The sequence below is a fragment of the Danio rerio genome, chromosome 4, assembly GCF_052040795.2.
Source record: "Danio rerio strain M-AB ecotype USA chromosome 4, GRCz13ab, whole genome shotgun sequence".
NCBI lineage: Eukaryota > Metazoa > Chordata > Actinopteri > Cypriniformes > Danionidae > Danio > Danio rerio.
The window spans coordinates 68072180-68094397 of record NC_141024.2 but is presented as its reverse complement, the minus strand read 5'-3'; the positions used below and the strand labels follow the sequence as shown (position 1 = coordinate 68094397).

General features: G+C 37.1%; 2 protein-coding genes across 8 annotated transcripts in view; both read left to right on the top strand.

Annotated features, from left to right (window-relative positions):
• Positions 1-22218, top strand: part of LOC147845236 (uncharacterized) — a 934973-nt gene that overhangs the window by 538703 nt on the left and 374052 nt on the right. The gene's annotated exons all lie outside the window — the stretch shown is intronic.
• On the top strand, positions 998-20726 carry LOC137491277 (uncharacterized). Its single transcript, XM_087250586.2, has 3 exons — positions 998-1048; positions 3864-4013; positions 16795-20726. The coding sequence occupies exons 2-3, from the start codon at positions 3929-3931 to the stop codon at positions 17424-17426; spliced, it is 717 nt and encodes a 238-aa protein (XP_087106712.1). The 5' UTR covers positions 998-1048; positions 3864-3928; the 3' UTR covers positions 17427-20726.

Below are 22218 nucleotides of genomic sequence, written 5' to 3'. Positions count from 1 at the left end.
TCAAACCGTTTTTATCTATCTATCTATCTATCTATCTATCTATCTATCTATCTATCTTCAAACCGTTTTTATCTATCTATCTATCTATCTATCTATCTATAAACTGTTTTTATCTATCTAACAATACTTGTTATCTATCTATCTATCTATCTATCTATCTATCTATCTATCTATCTATCTATCTATCTATCTATCTATCTATCTATCTATCTATCTATCTATCCTCTTTCAAACTGTTAAATCTATCTATTTATCTATCTGTCTGTCTGTCTGTCTATCATCTTTTCATACTTTTTAAAACTGTTTAAACTAAATAAACTATTTCCAACAGACTTTCTCAAGCCAGCCTAAAGTTTGTCTCGACGAACTTTAATAATCTAGTTTCAACTGTTAGTCACTAACGCAACAGACAAACATTTACATAAAATAAAATGCGCGCTTTTCACAATTCTCAACTTCTAATCACTTCTTATATTTACACTCGCCTTCAACAGAGTCGACTTTTCTATGTATGTTTAATCAACCACACCTTAACAGAGTCGACTTTTCTCTGTATTTTCTACAGAGTCACAACCTCAGTGAAGCAAATTATCCACACACAGTCACAACCTCGGCGATTAAACTGTCCCTAATTTTATTTACAATCTCACCCTATAGCTGTCTTTAACGCTTGGACCTACTAAAACGTAGGGGCTTGCACCCAGACTGTTCGGGACCACCCGTCGGCTCGTCCCTCGGACTCCCGCCCTTATAGCCCAAAATTCAGCATTCGTCAATGCCGTTGCCCAGATAAAATCACATTGGCTAATTTAATTATTTTTTTTTTGTCTTACAAATGTTTAGATTAAGGGTTTAGATCAACTCCTTATACTGAATGTCTGTGTGTCTGTGTATGTGAAAAAGTGGAAAACGAGGGAGAAATGTATAAATAAGCCATGACTGCAACAGTAAGTGGCAAAAAAAGCTAAACAAAAAGACTTTTATTTTGGCGCGGCGTGTGATGTCATAAGGCTGCGTCGCTCCTGCACTGTGATACGACTGGAAAGAGGTTTGTTTTGAAGCTTTTACATGAATATAAAGCGATTGAATAAAGTTTCAGGTTTTCACCCGATGCTAAATTATGTACAGGCTATTGACAAAAATTTTTTAAACTCTTTATACAACGTAATACTCCCAGTAATGAGAGCTATTGTTTGAATAAAGCAACAGAAAAGTCTGAGTTATAATGAAAGTTTAATTTATTAAACAGCATAATGTCATTCCATTCTAAGTATACATCACTATATATAAGAAATGGAGAACTAGTTTTGGTAGGGTAATTTGTGGCATTTTGTTTCTTAATCAGACTTACTCTTTTACCTGATTTATTTTTGTTTATTACTCTCGTACAAACAAACTGATAAAGCAAGTGTTGAAGACAGGGATGTATCGACACACCAAAGGCACGGTTCGATTCATGGTTTTGGAGCCACGTGTTGGAATATCTATCTCTATTCCATGCGTGTTCAATAAGAAAAGGTCTGGAGAGGGTTTTCTTCAATGCCAAAAATATTAGTAATTTATTAGATACAAATGAATAATTCGATGACAGAGCTCTGGGTTACGTTACCCCAATGCAATACAAGAATTACATTCAGGAGGTTCGCAACGCAACTGACTTACATTTCCTGACTCCAGTATATATATATACACAACTGATCTTAACAGGTGGAGTTTTGGTTTAACGTCACTTATCAGTCATTCTGCAGTCCCTTGGCTCTTTGCAACCCCTGGACATTACTTCCTCTTTCTGCAACCTTTCTCTGCATACCAGAACTGAACAATTACGTGCATCTTTAATATATTTCACAACTTCTACAAGCATCAGGACAACTTGTGACATGTCTAGACTATAGTTCTGGAACAAAGGCCCCCACCCTCAATTTATTCTTATTCTGCTTTTCCACTAGTCAGCAGTTCTTCTAAAAAGTATGCAGCACAGTAAAAAAGAGGAAGTTTGTCTGGTCAAGACATTTTATAATACAAAAGAGAAAGATTGATTAATCTGTTGTTAGTCTAAACATTTTTCTAATAAAAAAATACAAAAGTAATAAAAATAAATTCCTTTTCTCTAACACACGATACGGTTCGGTTTCTGTTTGCTGTGGGGTTAGGGTTGATGTCATGTTAACAGCAATGCTAAGGGACAATAGATTCACTTAATAACAAGAACATCTTAACTTTTTCTTTATTAACTTTGTCATCACATTTTTGGTACAGTCAGGATACCCGAGTAAACAACTAAAATTAAATAAATACCTCCAATATAGACTAGTCAGAAAAAAAAAACTATTCTCTTTAGTGCAGCCATCTTAATTAAGTAAACTAAAATTAAATAATTGCAGTGTAGACTAGTGAAAGATCTTCTTTAAAAACACCATAATATCCACATTCTCCGATGAGAGGCTGGATCTCTGTGCTGACACAAAAGCTCATTTTTGATTATCTATGGTTTCAGTTAGATATAGGTTTCCGTTTAAATTAATGAAAAATATACATATAATGTGTTTGTTAAGTGTTTTTACATGACATATTCACCAGTAAAATAAATTGCAGTTGTGTCTGAAACTAATGTTAGGGTTGTAGCCGGCTGTATGTTTGCCTCCCGATCTCTCTCTCTCTCTCTCTCTCTCTCTCTCTCGCTCATGCCGGTCATTTCTGTAGGTCAGCCTTTTTGACAGCAGATTGGTCAGGAGACCGATCTATCATAATTTGGCGACGCAGTGCGGGAATGTAAAAAGCATGTCAGAAAGAGAGAGAGAGAGAGCGCTTTTTCCTTTGATCTCGTTTTTCGTGTATTTTTCTGACATGATTATGATTTTTTTTGTTTTTGCTTAACTTTCGTTTGGGTAAAATTATTTTGCATTACTTTTGCCCACTTTAAGAAATTTTGTGAGGTTTGTACATTTTTATTTCAATTGATTTGTATATTATTTTTTGGCTCCGCTCCTTCCCGACAATATAGCTGTATCTATTCAAGTTCAGTCTTAGTGTAAGGTGGATAGGGAAAATGTCATACGATTTCCATTTTGCAAACACGTAGAAAATGTATTGTTAAAGACATCAGGTAAGAGGTGAACGTCATCTTTGTTTATTTTATTCAGTATAGGGAAGAATGCGGCGCACAGCGCTGAAGACCTTTTTTTCCTTTTCATCAGTTTTAGCGAGGTAAGGGGTTATTCATGAGTTGGAATTGTTTTGTTATATTTATTTCTTTTGTTTGTCTTCACTATCATCCCCTTGCTTGAGTTTAACTAATTTTTGTTTGATACTTTGTTTGAATTTGCTACTTTATTATATTATTTTTATTAGTGTAAATATTTCTCTCTTTTTTGTATACAAATTCTATTCCTGTACTTAACTGGAAAATCAAAATGTTTCCACACAGATGACTTATATGTGTCTGAGGGATCTGCAATCTCAGTACTATGTGAAGCAGCCATCCTGCGTCCAGTAGTAACGAGTATGATGCTCACTCAAGTCACATGACATGCACTAAAATACTAACTTTAAAATATAATATTTAGAACAAAACCTCATCATTACTAAAACAATTTAATCAAATGTGATAATAAAGATGTGTTTAAATTGGTTCAATTAGTTAGAGACAAGTGAAGTCAACCTCAACAATGGGCAGCAGGGGGCGTGAGAGTACCGCGGTACGCCCCGAGAGTTTCGCGATACATCGTGGTTGGTGTATCACGATATTTCGGTTCGGTTTTAATAGCGTTACACCCCTAGTTGAAGAGAAGTTATTTTGTTTCTGTTCATTGTTTTATTTATTTTAAACAGGACATTTTTATTGTTTTGTTCGTTTTAAACAGGATAAAGTGTCCAAACGCTGAGAAAAACTCCTGCTGAAGCGACTGATCTCCACACTGTGATAAAGATGGCATTTATTAAAGAGGAGAGTGAAGATGTGAAGATTGAAGAAACATTCACAGTCAAACAGAAAGATCTGCAGAAACAAACAGGTTGATTTTCATTCTCAAACACCAACTTTGTTATCTGATCCCCATTCAGATATATTTAATAATATGAATACTAAATTAAATCCATCTTGCAGCCCTGAGTGTGCTGCCTAGTTCTCCTAAACGCACATAAGCACTCACTGAAAGACAGGAATGAGTTTATTTCTTGTTACTTGTTCTTGTGTCTTTTGTCATTCTTTTTATTTAATATTAGTCTCCCATTTCCCATCTCCTTCTTAGGGTTATTGCTTTTCTTGTTCTCCTACTGTTTGTAAAGTGTTCTTGAGCACTGGTGCTATATAAAATAAACAAAAACTATAAATTAAAAAAGTTTACCTGAGCTGACGATATTTGCTTATTTTTTATTATTTTTTCAATGAAAGTTGATGTTTGGAAAAGTGTATGGACATAAGTAAAGCCTGCTTGTTTTTACACAATATTTAAAAACTTTTGCTAAGAAATATCTAAAATATTCTAATTTTTATTATTCATTTATTAGTGCATTATTAAATGTGTTAAATCATAATATTTTTTGATAGGGCAAATAAAAAACTTTTCCATCTGGGCCATTTGAAAAATTCCTTAGCCTTTAGCCCTTTATGAGTCTAAAATTTCATTCATAATAGTCTTAAAATGTCATAAAAGTCTTACATTTAACTTGGTGAAACCTGCAGAAACCCTGTTTTAAAGTATGTCAAAAAATGTGGATGCCCCCAATATTAAATATTCTGAGTGAAATGGACACTAAAATAATAAATTATTATAAAACATTGTACAGTATTCTACACTTTATGATGTTGTGGGACGACATGAGACAAAACAAACAAATTATAGTGGAACAATAACGCGTAGCTTTGGACTGACTACAACTGGCCAACAAACTAGTCTAAAAATGACTGTAGCTGCTTAAGAAATGGATTACTATGGAGATCCGGAAGGGACGTGATAGGGAAAAACTGGTGGGATAGGAAAATATATTTTTAAGTTTTCTGGCGTTCCCTCGCAAAGATGTTTTGCATTCTCTTGAAAAACTGTTTCTCCTCAAACACTTCCTGTTCACTTCATTCATGTCAACCCTTCCGTTTTTTTGTCAAAATTTTCCCGTATTTTACCATTCTATCCCACTATCATCCTATCATTAATTATTTCCCCATATTTCTGATTTATTTTAACATTTAAAAGCACCCTGAAATTTATAATAAAATCTCTGCATTCACTTTCTTTACAATAAATCTGTGCGTCAATCGTCGCCTTTCATATGCTACCTTTGAACCAGTGAATGTGTGTATATGCGCCGACTGACAGACGCACTTTGTACGATAAACTGATCCCAGATTAGCTTCTGTAGCTTTTTTTCTCCCACCCAGTTTTTTTTTTATTCCACCTACTTTTATTTCTCACCATCACGTCCCGGGTCTCCGTAGATTACAGCATGCTGATGATATGCAAACATTTAAGTGTAAGCTTAGTCAGAAATTCTCTGAATATTGACCATATTTATCACATACCAGCAGGCGCCGCTATTGTTATCTTTTTGCCTAAGACTTTTTTTTTTGGATCCTAAAAACCTTGTTATGCTACTCAGGCATGGGATGATAACCGCTTTCAAGGTATGCCTCAGTTTGAAAAAGTCGAGGTTTTAAAACCTTGTATATGTAAGGTTTTGATTGTGCACGTTTACAGCCATACAGTGTTAGTTGGACTTAAAGGAGTAAGAAAAAAAATACGCTAAAAAAGGTCAGAATCACAGATATTGTTGACAAAAAATGACACTAGACTTCAGTAGTCTACTTTGTATCTATTCGACACTAAACAGAGCAACATGCACTGCAAACTGCACCAATGACTCGTGTCATCAAAAGCAGGAAACACTACAAACCTGTTTCATAATTTAAAACAATACTATACTTATGAAGATGCTAAGAAATTACAGACCCAAACAAGTGTTGGTAAACCAGGGCAACCACCCAGCAGAGTCTCATGTGATCTTTTTTGAAAGCCGTGCCTTACAAGAAAAAAAAAACCCTGAAAGACAGAAAAAATATATGACAAAGACAATCTCAAACACATCTCTGAACAATTGAAACTTGTTCTACAGGCTCCATGATTTAAGGGCATTTGTTATGACATTAATAGGATTTTTTGCCAGGCTTTCCTTTTTAATATTAAGATATTTGTTTTGAAATCTGTAATACCACTATCGGGCCACAAAGGACATAATCACTGTGGAGAAATCAGATGCTCAAGACATAATCTTTAAAATAATGACATATTAAAAATGCAGCAAATATACGACAGCAGTGGAATATTATTTAAATCCTTATTTTCTGAGGTGAAGCGCTTTAAAACAAGCCCGCTATAGGTAGGCTAATATGCTTTAGCACCAAAACAGTCCATTAAACTATTTTCACGGTTTCATTTTAATTAATTAACTAGGCGCGGTCTGAGCAGCGTGAGTTAAAAGTGCACTGACACTGACATCTAAATATGACATTTAGAATGTAAGCAGAACTAAAAATAGTTTTTAGAAAGAATACTAATCCTAATTAATCTAGGCTACTTGTCCCTGTTAAAGGTCAATGAAGTTAAGCTTTATTAATTAAAAAAAGACAAGCCATTCTTGTACGTGACTTTGTTCTTTGTGTGACTGTAATGTAGGCAATAGCTATGTTTCCATCCAAATATATTAATTAAATTTATGTGCAAAACTGGAATAACGCATAAAAGATATGTGCGAATAAAGCAGTGTTTCCATCCAACTAGTCAAAGAGAACAAAATCATCACTTCCTGATTAAATGGGCACCAAATATCAACAGTAAAGGCAGAATTTACTGCGGTAGAAGCTGCATAATTTTTTTCTATATTTAATAAATGTACTTGCGCCGCAGAAGACAATGCTGACACACAATGAACCTGTGGAGGTGTTTGAAGCAATGAGACGCGGAGAACAGACACTCTTGACATGCTCCAGACACTCTGGAGGTCATTAATAATATAATAACATTACTATTGAAACGATTAAGGCTTTTTAGAATGAATGAGCAAAACAGCATTTAGGATGTGTTAGCGTGCTCAGCCTGCTTGTTTGTCCATTCCCACAAATTTTTATCATCATATGATCTCTCATAACAAACCTTTTTTTTAATGCACATACTTTAATTTGTTCAGTTAAAGTATTTTCATCGTAATTTATGCACTTCTTTTCTATCGAATAAAAGTTTATCCTACTCCGTTATGTTCGTGTTTTTTATGTTTATTTTCCAAAGTTATGTGCATCATGACGTGTCCATCAATCGTTTTTATGCGCATCTCTTAAAGTAGCATTAAAATAGGTGAGTGGAAACGCAAGGCTATGGTGAGAAATCCCGCTTTGTCTTTAAAAAAGGGGAGGAGACCGACAGAAACTCAGAGTTTAGAGAATAAAACCTGCTCCCGACCAGGTTAGGTTCACAGAGTAAGTTACCACAGTAACTGACTCTGAGTTAAGGTTACCTCTCTTTCAGAAATAGGTTTTACTTACCCTGCTTTCTCGAGCTTAACTAACCTACCATTTTGAAACGGAAAACCCAGGGTTACTCTCATTTCAGGGTTAAAATACTCTAAGTTTTCATGTAACCTCCTCTCTGAAACAGGCCTAAGGTCTATCGGTTTAAACGTTATCGACAATCATTACATTATCAAGTAATCGTTAGCATCCCTAAATAATATATATTAAAGTATATTTCACCCTATATTTACCATACTCACCATTAAAAGGAGAATTCATCCAAAACTGAAAATTCTGTGATCATTAACTCACCTTTTACTTGTTCCAAACCGTTTTTTTTTTTTTTTTTTTCCTGATGTTGAGCAACAATATCCAATAACTTGTAGTTAATGATTTTGGTTGTTGAAAACGTGACAGTAAATGCTGAATTAAGATTGTTCTCTTATTATTTTATTATTTATTTAGTCAGACAGCTAAAATATTTCACAAAATGTGTTAATCAGCTGCACAAAGAGATTGGCATTTTGAAAATTTAATAAAATTGATAGATATAAAGATTTTACGTTTACCGTGATAAATATCGACATCGACTTCAATGAAAAAAAATTATCGTGATAATTTCTTTTGGCTTATTGCCCAGCTGTACCCTCAACCCACCCGCACTCAACCAGGAAAAAGGAAATCCAAAACTAAAAGCGTATCCAGCAGTTCACCTACAGGACCACATCCCCTGGAATCTCAGTCACCACCAACTATGTCACACCGTCAGGACTTCAACCAAGGACTCCCCACTTCCTTTCAATTATCTTCTCAACTTTCCCCCCCTTCTTCTCTTGGCCTCCCGCCCCTCCCTCTTGTTCTCCTATAAGTCCTCATATTCCTCCAATCTCTTCTAACCCTTTCCACTCTAATATTTACGCTCCTTCTGCCCTTCACTTAAATCAACCTTTTTCCCTGCTTCCTCAACCTTTCACTTCCTGTCCTATACCCCTAAACCAACTGCCCCCCTCTCGTACAACTCATCCTATTCCCCTCTCTTTTCTTTTTACACTCCCTACAGCACACACCAGCACAGACCCAACTCAAATTTCTACCCTTCCCACAAAAGTTTCTTCAGCACGTCCCCATTACACACTTTTCACCGCCACCACCTTTCCTGCGCCACCTAACAGTCTGGCTCTGAAACCTCCCCCTATCTCTGTAACTACAAGAAATCAGATTCTTTTAGGTGCAGACATGGACCTCATTACACTCCTATCACCAGTTTCACCTCCCACAGAGGATTGTCAGGTGGATTGTAGCAAATTCATCTTCACTTTAAAACAGTCATCCAACACACAGTCACGCATTCTATCATTAGTTGAGTTTTCCATGTAATTCGCATGATACAAAGACGTCATTTGCTTCGTCTTCCCCCATAGTAGGTGCGAGTTAAACGACTACATGGTTGCGCTCTCCTACGGGGGTACACATTTTTACACTTACCACAAAGTATTTTCCAATAAATTTGCAATTGGGGTGACCCAATGGAATAAAAGTCCGAACTGGGGGGCCGTGTGCTTTGATCTCCATAATTGGGTCTTTTTCAATCTAGCCTGCACAGTCTGCCGCTCCAGTCTTTATGTCACTACCTCCTGCCCTTCCATCCCTCCTTCCACTAATGCAGAACAAACCCGGATATCCACCAGTTATGTCCCACGCCCATCCAATTTCAGTATTCCTCCTCTTTTACCTTCTTCTCTCCCATCCTCTCTTTCCACTGACATCTGCAATAATTTTAACATTGGCAGATGCCAAAGAAATCCCTGCAAATACCTGCATGTTTGTTCTTTCTGCAGTGGGTCAAACGCAAAACTAATTTCCCCAATCTTTAGATCAAGCAATAAAAAATATAAAAACTACCTATCGATTCCAGTGAATATTCCTTATCTCAATTAAATGATCACGCTGATACTAATTTTTCAGATTCCACCCAGGTGTTTCAGCCTCTCCCTTATACAACCTGTCCTTATCTAAAAACAATCTGCAAACGCAGTTGATCAGCTAATCAACAAAAAAAAAAGTGATAATGATTTTATGATCAGGCTTTTCACAGCTCCGCCGTTTGACACATATCTCATTAGTCCAATAGGTGTGGCAACCCGAAAATGTTCTTGTAAAAAATGCCTCATAATTGATCTCTCTGCACCACATAACTCTATTTTCCCCAGCATTAATAGCACTGTTCCGCTAGATGTATACTTGCTCCACTACCACGACAAAAACCAAGCCATATCCATTATCAAAACCGCCGGCTGCAATGCCTGGCTAGCTAAAGACAACATTACATCTGCCTTTTAAGTCATGCAATCCACCCAGACTTCTAGCACCTTTTTGGTATTCGTTTGATACTTTCCAATAATTACAGAATTCCTTGCCTCATACACTTATTAGATGATTTCCTCATCATTTCTTCTACGTCAACACCTCCAAACAAACATTATGCGATCACCCAAAATTTTTTTACTGACCTCGTAATTCCTTTAGCAGAGGAAAAAATCTCCGGTCCCAGCACTTCCATTGAATTCCTGGGCATTAAATTAGACTCTAAAAAAATCCAAGCATCTCATCCAAATAAGGAAATTGACTGCATCACATCTCTTTGCCAAATCTTTCTCGAAAATCATTCATGTACCAAACGCAAACTCCTCTCCATTCTCTGTCACTTAAATTTCACCATGCATATCATCCCTCAAGGTCAACCGTTTATTACGCACATCCTTCAACTCTCCACCACAGTCCTCGGTTCAGAAGACACAATCCTTCTCACTAAACCCAATCGTGACAAAATCAGCTTATGGATTACTTTCCTTAAGCAATGGAATCGCTGTACCTTTTTCTACATCGACTTCATAACATTACCAGTAGTTATTAAATTATTCACTAAAGCAGCCCACCTCGGTTTCGGGGGATTTTACCAGGACTGTTGTTTCGTGTCATCCTGGCCCCTCAAATGCTGGAAATGCCACAAAACGAACAGTGATCTGCACTTTTCGATTTATATCCCATCGCCGCAGCCATTCTTTGGGGTGACGGGTGGTCCGCCACCAGCATTCTTGTACACTGTGACAACGAGGCTACAGTACAATGCATTAATAAAGGGCGCTCACACTCGCTGTCACTCATGCTCTTATAAAGACATCTCGTTTGAATGGCAGCCACAAAACAATTTATTATAACTGCTGTACATGTACCAGGTTGAAAAAATCGAATTGCTGACACTGTCTCATTTTTCTTTCCAGAAGTTTATCATCCGACACCTGTTCCTCACTATTCAGAGGTGACACTGCCATAAACCACCCTTTATATCATCTCAGAGAATCCTCTATTTCTCTCATCCTTCAAGCAGTCGCCCCTAGAACTCTCCAGTCATATGTCACTGCATGGAGCTCTTTCAAACACTTTCACTCTATGTATGAAACACCTTTTCCAGATTTTTCCATCCTCTCTATCACCTCATTCATTGCACATTTACACGTTTCAAAAAACATACAAGCTAGTTCAATTTGAAGCTACCTATGTGGGATTCAATTTTTTCACAATTGATACATGGGTCTCCTTCAGATGCCTACACAAATTCTCAAACCACCCTCCTTATCAAAGGCATACAACCCCTACTCCATGCCAGACAACTCATTACACTCCACATCCTTTTCTAATTGCATTCACACCCTACGCAAAGGATATATTTCCACTCATACAGCCCGCATTTTCGATGCCATGTTCACACTAGCTTTTTATCTGCATTTCTGAGATGTTCCGAACTAACGATGACATCTAATTTCAATCCCACCCACCACATCTGATATTACCTCGCTGGATAAAGAAACTAAGCAAAGCATAACAGATCAGCGACGCAAAGAACAATTTATTTACATTTTTGACATCCCCTCGCCCCCACACACCCATTACAAATCCTCTTAGCATTCTTACACTACAGGAGAGCCCAAGAACATAACCCCCTCGCCTCACTTTTTACTGACAAAGCTAACCATCCAGTGACATATTTTTTGGTTTAAAAACCACCTAAAAGAAGTTCTCTGCATTTCAGGCTTCCCCCACCCCGAACCTTTCTCTACACACGCATTCAGGATAGGAGCAGCCACTACAGCAGCCCACAACCACCTCTCCCAACAGCAGATACAAACTCTCGGACGTTGATCCTACAATGCCTTCAAATCATATTTAGACAATATAACATCAGAGAAGAATTCTCAGTAGCCAACACCAACACTCATAAATTTTTAAGCAGCACTCATCTATCCGTTCTCCCTATTTTCCATCCTACTAGCATAGGACTCCTTTTTCTCTATATAATTTCACTTACTTTCATTTATATATATATATATATATATATATATATATATATATATATATATATATATATATATGTGTGTGTGTGTATAAATATATATATATATATACAGTGAGGTCAATAAGTATTTGATCACCCTGTGATTTTTTAATATCTCCTACTTAGAAATCATGGAGGGGTCTAGAATTTTTACCATAGGTGCATTTCCACTTCCAGATACAGAATCTAAAAATAAAAATCCAGAAATCACTTTGGATGATTTTTTTAACAATTTATTTGTAAATTAGTTTGTCAAATAAGTATTTGATCACTTACTTTTCAGCCTGATTTCTTATTTGCTTTTAAATAGTTCAGCTACACTCTGCTCAAGATTTTAATTTATTGCACACAATTTATTGTTTGAAGTTGTTATCAGTCATAAAGACACCTGTGCACTCCACAATCAAACGTCTAAGTAGCAACATAGGCAAAACCAAAGAGCTGTCAAAAGACACAAGAGACAAAATTGTAGACCTTTACAAAGCTGGAAAGGGCTATGGGACAATTGCCAAGCAGCTTAGTGAAAAATGAACAACCGTTGGAGCAATTGTCAGAAAGTGGAAGAGGCTAATGATGACCGTCAATGTCCCTCGGACTGAGGCCCCATGGAAGATCTTTCCTTGTGGGGTATCAATGATGCTAAGAATGGTCAAGAATCAGCCCAGAACTACACAGGAGGAGCTGGTCAATGCTGTGAAGAGAGATGGAACCACCATTTACAAGGCTAACATCAGTAATACATTAAGACGTCACGGTTTAAAATCTTGCATCGCAAGGAAGGTTCCTCTGCTTAAGTCAACCCATGTTTGAAGTTTGCCAGTGACCATCTAGATGATCCAGAGGAGTCATGGGAGAAAGTCCTGTGGTCAGAGAAAACAAAGTAGGACTTTTTGGTCTTAACCCCATTCGTTGTGTTTGGAGGAAGAAGAATGATGAGTATCATCCCAATAAAACCATACCTACAGTGAAGCATGGGGCTGGAAGCATCATGCTCTGGGGTTGTTTTTCTGCACAGGGGACAGGACGACTGCACTTTATAAAGGAGAGGATGAACGGGGCCATGTATTGTGAAATGTTGGGCAAAAACCTTCTTCCCTCAGTCAGAGCATTAAAGAGGGGTCGTGGCTGGGTCTTCCAACATGAGAATGACCCAAAGCACACAGCTATGAAAACCAAGGAGTGGCTTAGTATGAAGCATATCAAGGTTCTGGAATGGCCTAGCCAGTCACCAGACCTAAATCCAAAAAAAATCTTTAGAGGGAGCTGAAACTCTGTATTGCCCAGTGACAGCCCCAGAACCTGACAGATCTAGATTAGATCTGCATGGTGGAGTGGGCCAAAATCCCTCCTGCAGTGTGTGCAAACCTGGTGAAGAACTAGAGGAACCGTTTGACCTCTGTAAATGTTAACAAAGGCTTCTGTACCAAATATTAAGCATTTTTGACTCAAGTGATCCAACACTAATTTGACCCACTAATTTACAAATAAATTGTTTAAAAATCATACAATGCAATTTCTGGATTTTTATTTTTAGATTCTGGCTCTCACATTGAGAAGGACCTATGGTGAAAATTCTAGACCCCTCCATGATTTCTAAGTAGGAGATATTGAAAAATCACAGGTTGATCAAATACTTATTGACCTCACTGTATATATATATATATATATATATATATATGTGTGTGTGTGTGTGTGTATATACTCCCTGCAATAATACAGCCGCAGAGGCTTAGCGGGGACACATATTGCTTCCATACGGACCACAAATTAATTACCTTACATAGTAGCAGTAACAACGCTCTAGAAGCTCTACTGAGCTATACTCACTCTTTGCACTACTACACCAACATTGTAGCTTTATCTAAGCTCATCCCCACATTACTATTGACCAGAACCAACGTTCCTGCAGGAGTTCACTCAACTCTTTAATATGCTGATTTTCACTCACTCATCGCACCACTGCAGCAACAGTGTCAGTCTAGCTCTCATATTCACTTCCATCATAACATTTCTGTAAGAGCACACATAACACTCCAGACACTTACTACCAATATACCTCGGCAGCCGCAGAGTCACGCTGCTGAGCCTCATTCCTCCTCTGCAACACAGCTGCAACAGTAACGCTCTGCTTGAGTTCACATACACTTCTATTTAATCATTTACTAGTGACACACTCCCCAGCATTGCCACAGCAGTTGAAACGTCTCTCCAGAGGCGTACTTTCCTTTTATTACTGACTTTATCGCATTTCTGCAGTTGCAGAGATGCTTCGCTTAGCTTCATTCCCCTCTGCACAACTGCTGCAGGAAGGATGCTCTGCTGAGCTCATATACACTTCCATTTAGCCATTCACTACTGATACACTTCCCAGCACTGCCAATGCAGTTAAAATGTCTCTGCGGAGGCGTATTTCCCATCCAGTATTGAATTCCATTCCACCTCTGCAGCAGCAGAGACGCTCGGCTGAGCTTCATTGTCCTCTGCACCACTGCTGCAGCAGTTACGCTCTGCCTGAACACTTCCAAATTTTCATACTGATACTCTGCTCTGCCATAGTAGTTTAAACTCCTCTGTGGATGTGTAGTTACCCTTCAATAATTCCATGATACTGACACTCGCCGCATGTGTGCAGCAGCAGAGACACTCTGCTGAACTTTATAGCTACATTTCAACACTGCCATATTGATCCTCTCTAAAAGAACTCACGCATACATGCTTCAAATCATTACATTTACCTCACTCTCCCGCCCGGTCCATGCAATTAAAACTGCCCCGGGAGCACACAAAGTTGTACATAATCTGTCTGCCAGTACACCAGGGGTGTCCAAACTTTTTGGGCCGAGGGCCAGATGCAAAAAAACAAACGTTGTCGCGGGCCAAATTTTACATACATCACACAGACACGCATATATATATATATATATATATATATATATATATATATATATATATATATACAGTTGAAGTCAGAATTGTTAGCCCTCCTAAATTATTAGCCCCCATTTATTTTTAACGGATTTCCAATTTCTGTTTAACGGAGAGAAGATTTTTTTCCACACATTTCTAAACATATTAGTTTTAGTAACTCATTTCTAATAACTGATTTATTTTATCTTTGCCATGATGACAGTAAATAATATTTGACTAGATATTTTTAAGACACTTTTATGCAGCTTAAAGTGACATTTAAAGGCTTAACTAGGTTAATAAAGTTAACTAGTCAAGTTAAGGTAATTAGGCAAGTTATTTTATAACAATGGTTTGTTCTGAAGACTTAAGGGGCTAATAATTTTGACCTTAAAATAGTTCATAAAAAAATTTAATCCGCTTATTATTCTAGTCGAAATAAAACAAAAGTCTTTCTCCAAAAGAAAAAATATTATCAGACATACTGTAAAAATGTTCTTGCTCTGTTAAACATCATTTGGGAAATATTTAAAAAGAAGAAATAAATCAAAGAGGGGCTAAAAATTCAGACTTCAACTGTGTGTAGATAGACAGACACACAGACAGACAGACAGACAGACAGACAGATAGATAGATAGATAGATAGATAGATAGATAGATAGATAGATAGATCATAACAAGAACTGCTGCTTAATTGAATGCATGTAATAGCGACACCCGGTGGTTATTTATTGAATTACGTTCATTTTTGTATAGCGGGCCAGATTCTATTATTATTTATAAAAAGCCTCGCGGGCCACCACAAAACTGATTGCGGGCCGCAGATGGCCCGCGGGCCGTAGTTTGGACACGCCTGCAGTACACCACTGCTCCAGTAGCAACAACCACTCTTATCTCACCATTTACACCCGCACTGGTCACATTTTTGCTTCTACAAGCAGCCAGGTTTTGCATTGATCTTCATTTGCCTTTTGGGGGGGTTCTTGAAATACGAGGCTGCTGTGCCGAGCAGAGCATTTTGGGGAGTTCTCGAGACCTACCTGAGCTCAGAGCTCCCCTCTCGCCCTGCAAATGGGCGGGAGCCCAGGGCTCAAGGACCTTTTGAGCTCAGGGCTCTCTCCCTGGACAGCATGTCAAACTTGCTTATAATCAATCATCAAATAAGGGTAAACTCTTAAAGTGAGGTTTATTTATAAACTAATTTTGAGAGAATCACGTGATTATGATTGAACATGGCTGGTTCTACATTACCTATGTATGATCCACCAATCAGACAATTCCTAACCCACTATAAAGAGCCAATATTTCTCACTATTGTCATCTTCAATTTAAAGAATCCCTCCTTCCAACCCCTACTCCTCCACCATTCTTTTAATTGGGTGGCACGGTGGCCCAGTGATTAACACTGTTGCCTCACAGCAAGAACGTCACCGGTTCTAGTCCTTTAACAGGCCCGCTGTATTTCTGTGCGAAGTTACCGTGTTCTTCCCGTGTTCAGGTGGGTTTTCCATGGGTTCTCCGGTTTCCTCCCAAATTCCAAAAACATACACTTACAACATACACAAGTTAATTGATCAATCTAAATTTAGCACTACAGTCAAACTCTTATCTAGCAGCATTTCTCTTTATAACAATCATTTTCCGTCATCAGCTCTTAACAAAATAGGGGGAGCACTCGAGACCTACCTGAACTTGGAGCTCCCCTCTCACCCTGCACACGGGAATTGAGCACAGTGCTCAAGGAACTTTTGAGATCAGGGTTCTCTCCTGGGACAGCATGCCAAACTTGTGAACCAAAGTGTAAACTATTGAAATATTAATTGAATCTGCTTAAATGTGCACACACTATTGGACTGAACAAAATAATTGATTTATTTTACGTTTAATGTGCATGAAAATTACATTGTGAAGCCAATGTTTACAGTGTCTTTTAACTTTTCAGCTTTTGATCAGTTTTTAAGACTTAATGAAAATTAATGTTTTTTTTTTATTTCAGACCTTATTGAAGAGAATGAGGAGATTAAAGAGGAGGAACATCATGTCAAAATTGAGGAAAAAATTCATTTACAGACTGATGGTAGTTTGAAAAGGAGAGACAGGAATCGTTTCACCTGCACTCAGTGTGGAAAGAGTTTTGGAAGAAAAAGCGATCTTAAGATTCACATGAGGATCCACACTGGAGAGAAACCATTTACTTGCACTCAGTGTGGGAAGAGTTTCAACCAAACATCAAACCTTAATCGACACATAAGGATCCACACTGGAGAGAAGCCATTTACTTGCACTCAGTGTGGGAAGAGTTTTAACTGCTCATCACACCTTAATCAACACATGAGGATCCACACTGGAGAGAAACCATTTATATGCACTCAGTGTGGGAAGAGTTTCAGCCAATTATCATCCCTTAATCAACACATGATAAGCCACACTGGAGAGAAACCATTCACATGCACTCAGTGTGGGAAGAGTTTCAACCGATCAGCAAACCTTACTGAACACATGAAGATCCACACTGATGTGAAAGAGTATATGTGCTTTGAGTGTGAGAAGACTTTTATTACAGCTCCAAAATTGAAACTGCACCAGAAAATTCACATTGGAGAGACCATACAAGTGACCATACTGTGACAAGAGGTTTAATCAGTTAACGCATCTGAAAACTCAAAAGAGAATTCACAGTGGAGAGAAATCATACAGATCTGACCAGTGTCTACTGAGTTTCGCTCATTCAGAGCAGCTTAAGAAACATATGGACAAAAAGTTGCACACATGACCTGAATGCAGCAAAACATTTTCTCATGTGCTCAGGATGTGTCATGTCTGAATAATGTATGAAAAGGCTGAGTGTTGGTATACTGTTTTCCAACACTCCTACACTGCAGTAGGTGGGGTGAAAAATGTGTTTGAAATTGTTTACCATAAACAATGGTGGCTGATGATAAAGAACAGTTTCATAAACATCTGGCAAACAGCACCTCCTAAAATCTTTTTGCAAGTGATTGTGCTTGTGCGGATACATCTGTACTCTTCTCTCCAGTGTATTCATGTAGCTAGTGTTGTTTTGGATTATGTTCTCTGTCTGACTCCCTGAATGAGAAACAAATCACTGGTAAGACACCACACATCAAAGAAGGTGGAGCTTCAGGACAGTTAGTTTGCAGTATACCAGGGCCTCAGGTTTAGATAGCCCATTCAATTGTCCTGTGTTGCATCCTTTTATAGTAAAGTTTCTTTATTTTTAGGTTCAAGATTCTTTCTAGTTTACTACATTTACTTTTTGAGTAGAATGCAAAAACTTGATGAATATTTTATGATTTAGGCAGAGTGACAGGTATTAAGTTTTACAATATTAATACACTCTGTGATGATCCCAAGACTCCAGGTTGGAGTATGTGGTAAATCGTGATTGGATGCCTGCACTACTCATCAATGGCTATATAAAAGTTGTTGTGCTAGCTACCCCAGGATGCTGTGGCTACTCAGGAGTCCTCATGTCAAGACCTGCCATCTCATTGACTCTTTTACCTTATGGTTTTGTTTTGCATTACTTGTATCAAGTAGTTACAGTTTTTTAGGGTTGCTTACACACTAAAATTAAAAGTAGTACACTATTAGCAAAACCTTACACACAGGTATCAAAACATCAGCCCATATTTGCACAACTGTAAGCACATTTTCAACTTAACACTTGTTGAAAAACTCCACACACAGTGATTTGCAAAACACTAAACACACTTAACATACATTACACACTAAAATCTATCATGAAGTCACTTCATTGCAATACCAAAGCACGGACTGTCAAATTACTGCACCGTCCAACCAAGTGGTTCAACACAGTCATCAGGTGTGCAAACACTTGTTTGATTAATTGTAGACACACCAATCATGTGTTTAAGCACTATAAAATGCCAGTTTCAATGACAACCATCAGGTCTCAATATCAACACTGGCACACACCATAAAAAAAAAAAAAAAAAAAAAACAACATTCAAATGAAAAAAATTCATGGAGTGCCTTTAGAGCACAATTTCGAAAGAGTAAAAAGACTGTGATAATCTTTTACTGTACTGTAATACTAGATCTACACTGAACTACACAATTTTGCCTGACACTGTTCTTCAGGTAGTTTTACGAATAGATGGAGAGGAGATCCAGCATGAGTTCCTTTACGTAGATGAGGCTGGGTTCAACCTGACGAGAACACGGAGTAGAAGAAACATCATTGGCCACAGGGCTATAGTCAATGTCCCAGGGCAACGTGGGGGAAATATACAGTTACACTGTGCAGCCATTACAAAGAATGGGGTCCTCCACTGCCATGTCCATATGGGCCTTAACAACACAGCACATATACTTACATTCTTGGACCAATTGCACAACATAAAAGCAGCAAAACAATTCGGTCATACACAATACATTGTTGTCTGGGACAATGTGTCTTTCCACCGTTCTGCTCTGGTTCAGAACTGGTTTCAGCAACATCCACATTTCACTGTCCTATATCTTCCAGCATACTCTCCATTCCTCAACTCTATAGTCAAGTTTTTCTCGGCATAGTGGTGGAAGGTATATGATCTCCATCTCCAGGCTGAGGTACCCCTCATCCAAACCATGGAGGAGGCCTGTGACCAGATGGAGGTAGCAGCAATACAAGATTCTACTTTCAAGACACTTCTTTCCAAGGTGTCTTGCTAAGGACAACATTGCAATGTTGATAATTCTCATGCCAGATTCAGCTAGGCGAAGAGACGATGTCTAACTTACAGTTCACTACGTAAAATGACATGTTACAGTACTTTAAATCCTTATGTCAACATGTTAGACATGTTGATGAATAAATGAGTTTCTTCAAGGTGCAACATTGTTCTTGAGTATTGTTTGGTGGATTTACTTTATATTTGTACTTTGTTGATCATAGCCTACTCTAATCATAGGGAAGTAGAAGTGCTAAAAGTGTTTTAAGTTTATCACAGCAGAGTGTAACTCGTGCAAACAGAGTATAGTAAATGTGAAAATGTGTTTCTTATGGTAAAGTGTGGTTTTTAAACAGAAGTGTATAGTTTTTACAAGAGTTTAATTATGCAAAGGATCTGTAGTGTTTTGCTAATTGGGTGTGTGGTTGTGCTAATTGTGTGTACTGTTTTGAAAACATGGGCCCTGTTTTGAAAATCGTGCTTAAGCAATCCAAAAAAACTGTAATGGTGTGTGCCAGTGTTGATATTGAGACCTGATGGTTTTCATTGAAACTGGCATTTTACAGTGCTTAAACACCTGATTGGTGTGTCTACAATTAATCAAACAAGTGTTTGCACACCTGATGACTGTATTGAACCAATTGGTTGGACGGTGCAGTGATTTGACAGTCCGTGCTTTGGTATTGCAATGAAGTGACTTCATGATAGATTTTAGTGTGTAATGTATGTTAAGTGTGTTTAGTGTTTTGCAAATCACTGTGTGTAGAGTTTTGCAACAAGTGTTAAGTTGACAATGTGCTTAGAGTTGTGCAAATATGGGCTGATGTTTTGATACTTGTGTGTAAGGTTTTGCTAATAGTGTACTACTTTTAATTTTAGTGTGTAAGCAATCCTAAAAACTGTACATGACAGCTACAGGCTGTCATGTAAGCCAACAGCTATTTGTAGTAAAAGCAGTGATTCAGATGTAAAGCATAGACACTGAGGAGACATTAAAGAACATCATAGAGTGAGTTCAAAAATGTTGTAGTTAATATTTGATGTACTTAAAAAGTGATTGAGAATTACAAATTGCATTTCTGATAGGAAAAATGCTTTAAGTTAACAAACATGTGGAGTTAAATTAGTACTATGAACTCTAAGCTATTGCAGTAAGGATTTTGAACAGTTATATCAGATGTAAGCACCATGTAGTGCTGGTGAATTAAAAACAGAAATGTTAGAGAAATTACATAATGTAAGATTTAATGTAACTAGTGAGGAAGCACTAGAATAAATTAATAAAAATAAGTGAAGCACAATCTGAAGCCAAAAAAAATTATTATAAGGACATTTAACAAATAGAAAATTAAGCATATTTACATATGATAAAAATTATTGAGAATTCGAAAAAATAAGTTGTTAAACAGCAAACAAAAATAAATTAATTAATGAATTAATAAAAACAAATTGGATAAAAGGAGTCTTTATTTGATGAAGGAAAAAATGGGAAAGAAGAAAAAAAAGAAAAAAAAAGATTTATTAAGTCATGAGCTAAATTCTATATATATTAATTAAGAGGACATAGGGATTAACTTTGGGGGACTGTAGTCTCGTACCTACCAGACATCTCTGAGTGTACTGGCAAATGGAAAGGTGTGTGAAAAAACACAAAGAGCAAAATGGCTGTGGACACTTGTGACATGAACTTTATGCCCAGGATTTACTGAGGACTGAAAAGCTAAATTGGTTCAGAGACATTCAAAAGAGACACTAACAAGAGACTGATGAACTGATCAAAGAGAAAAAACGCTCCACCAGAACTTTACATCAGCTGAGTCAAAGAAAGAAGCCAGCCCAAAGAGAGAGGGGGAAAAACTGTGCCCTGATATGAAGGAATGTCAGGACACCACAGAAGCACCAATCTGTGAGCTAGTTGTCTCAGGTTGCGAGTTGGGATAGTCTGACAGTCCACCTCAAAGTAGCTCCTATAGTCCAAATTAAGTTCAAGCATTACAGAAGGAAAATTAAGAACAAAAGTGTAGCTACCCATTCTTGTATCAAATCAGACTCCTGTCAATTTGAGAGAAATTATTATCATGCAAATTTTTAAGTAATAAAAAGTGTTATAGGGTAATTTCAAGGTGAAACTTTAAATATTGAATGATATATTATGATGAATGTTAAATAATTTAGGTTTAAGTTTTAATAGGTTTAATCATAAAAGTCCTTAAACATAGAATGATAAATTACAATGCAGCAGACTAACTAAAGAAAAAGAAAAAGCTTTTGATAAGGCAATAAATAAATAGGAGAATAAATAAGAAAGGAATTAAGTATTTAAGTTAAAACTAAGTAAAAGAAATATCTTAGCATAATCTTATTTTGAATGGCCTAAATCAAGATTGGATATTGAAAACTGGAAAGAGATTCAAATCTAGAAAAATTATTTATAGTTAAAGAGAAGACTGAAATAACAAGTTGAAATAAAATTCATAGGACATAAGGTCAGAAAGTAACAGTTCTAAATTGCTGTAAGAAAAATTGAAAGAGAAAAGTGTTTAAGAAAACAATATAAGGAATTAACAAGGAATAATAGTTAAAACAGAGCAAACAGAAATTTACAATACATACAGTAAGTTTTAGTCAGATGATAAAAAAAATGCATCAAAATTGTATGAACAACTAATTTGAGGGGAATGCCTCAGGAAATAATTATGAGCCAAAAGAAAATAACTCAAAGA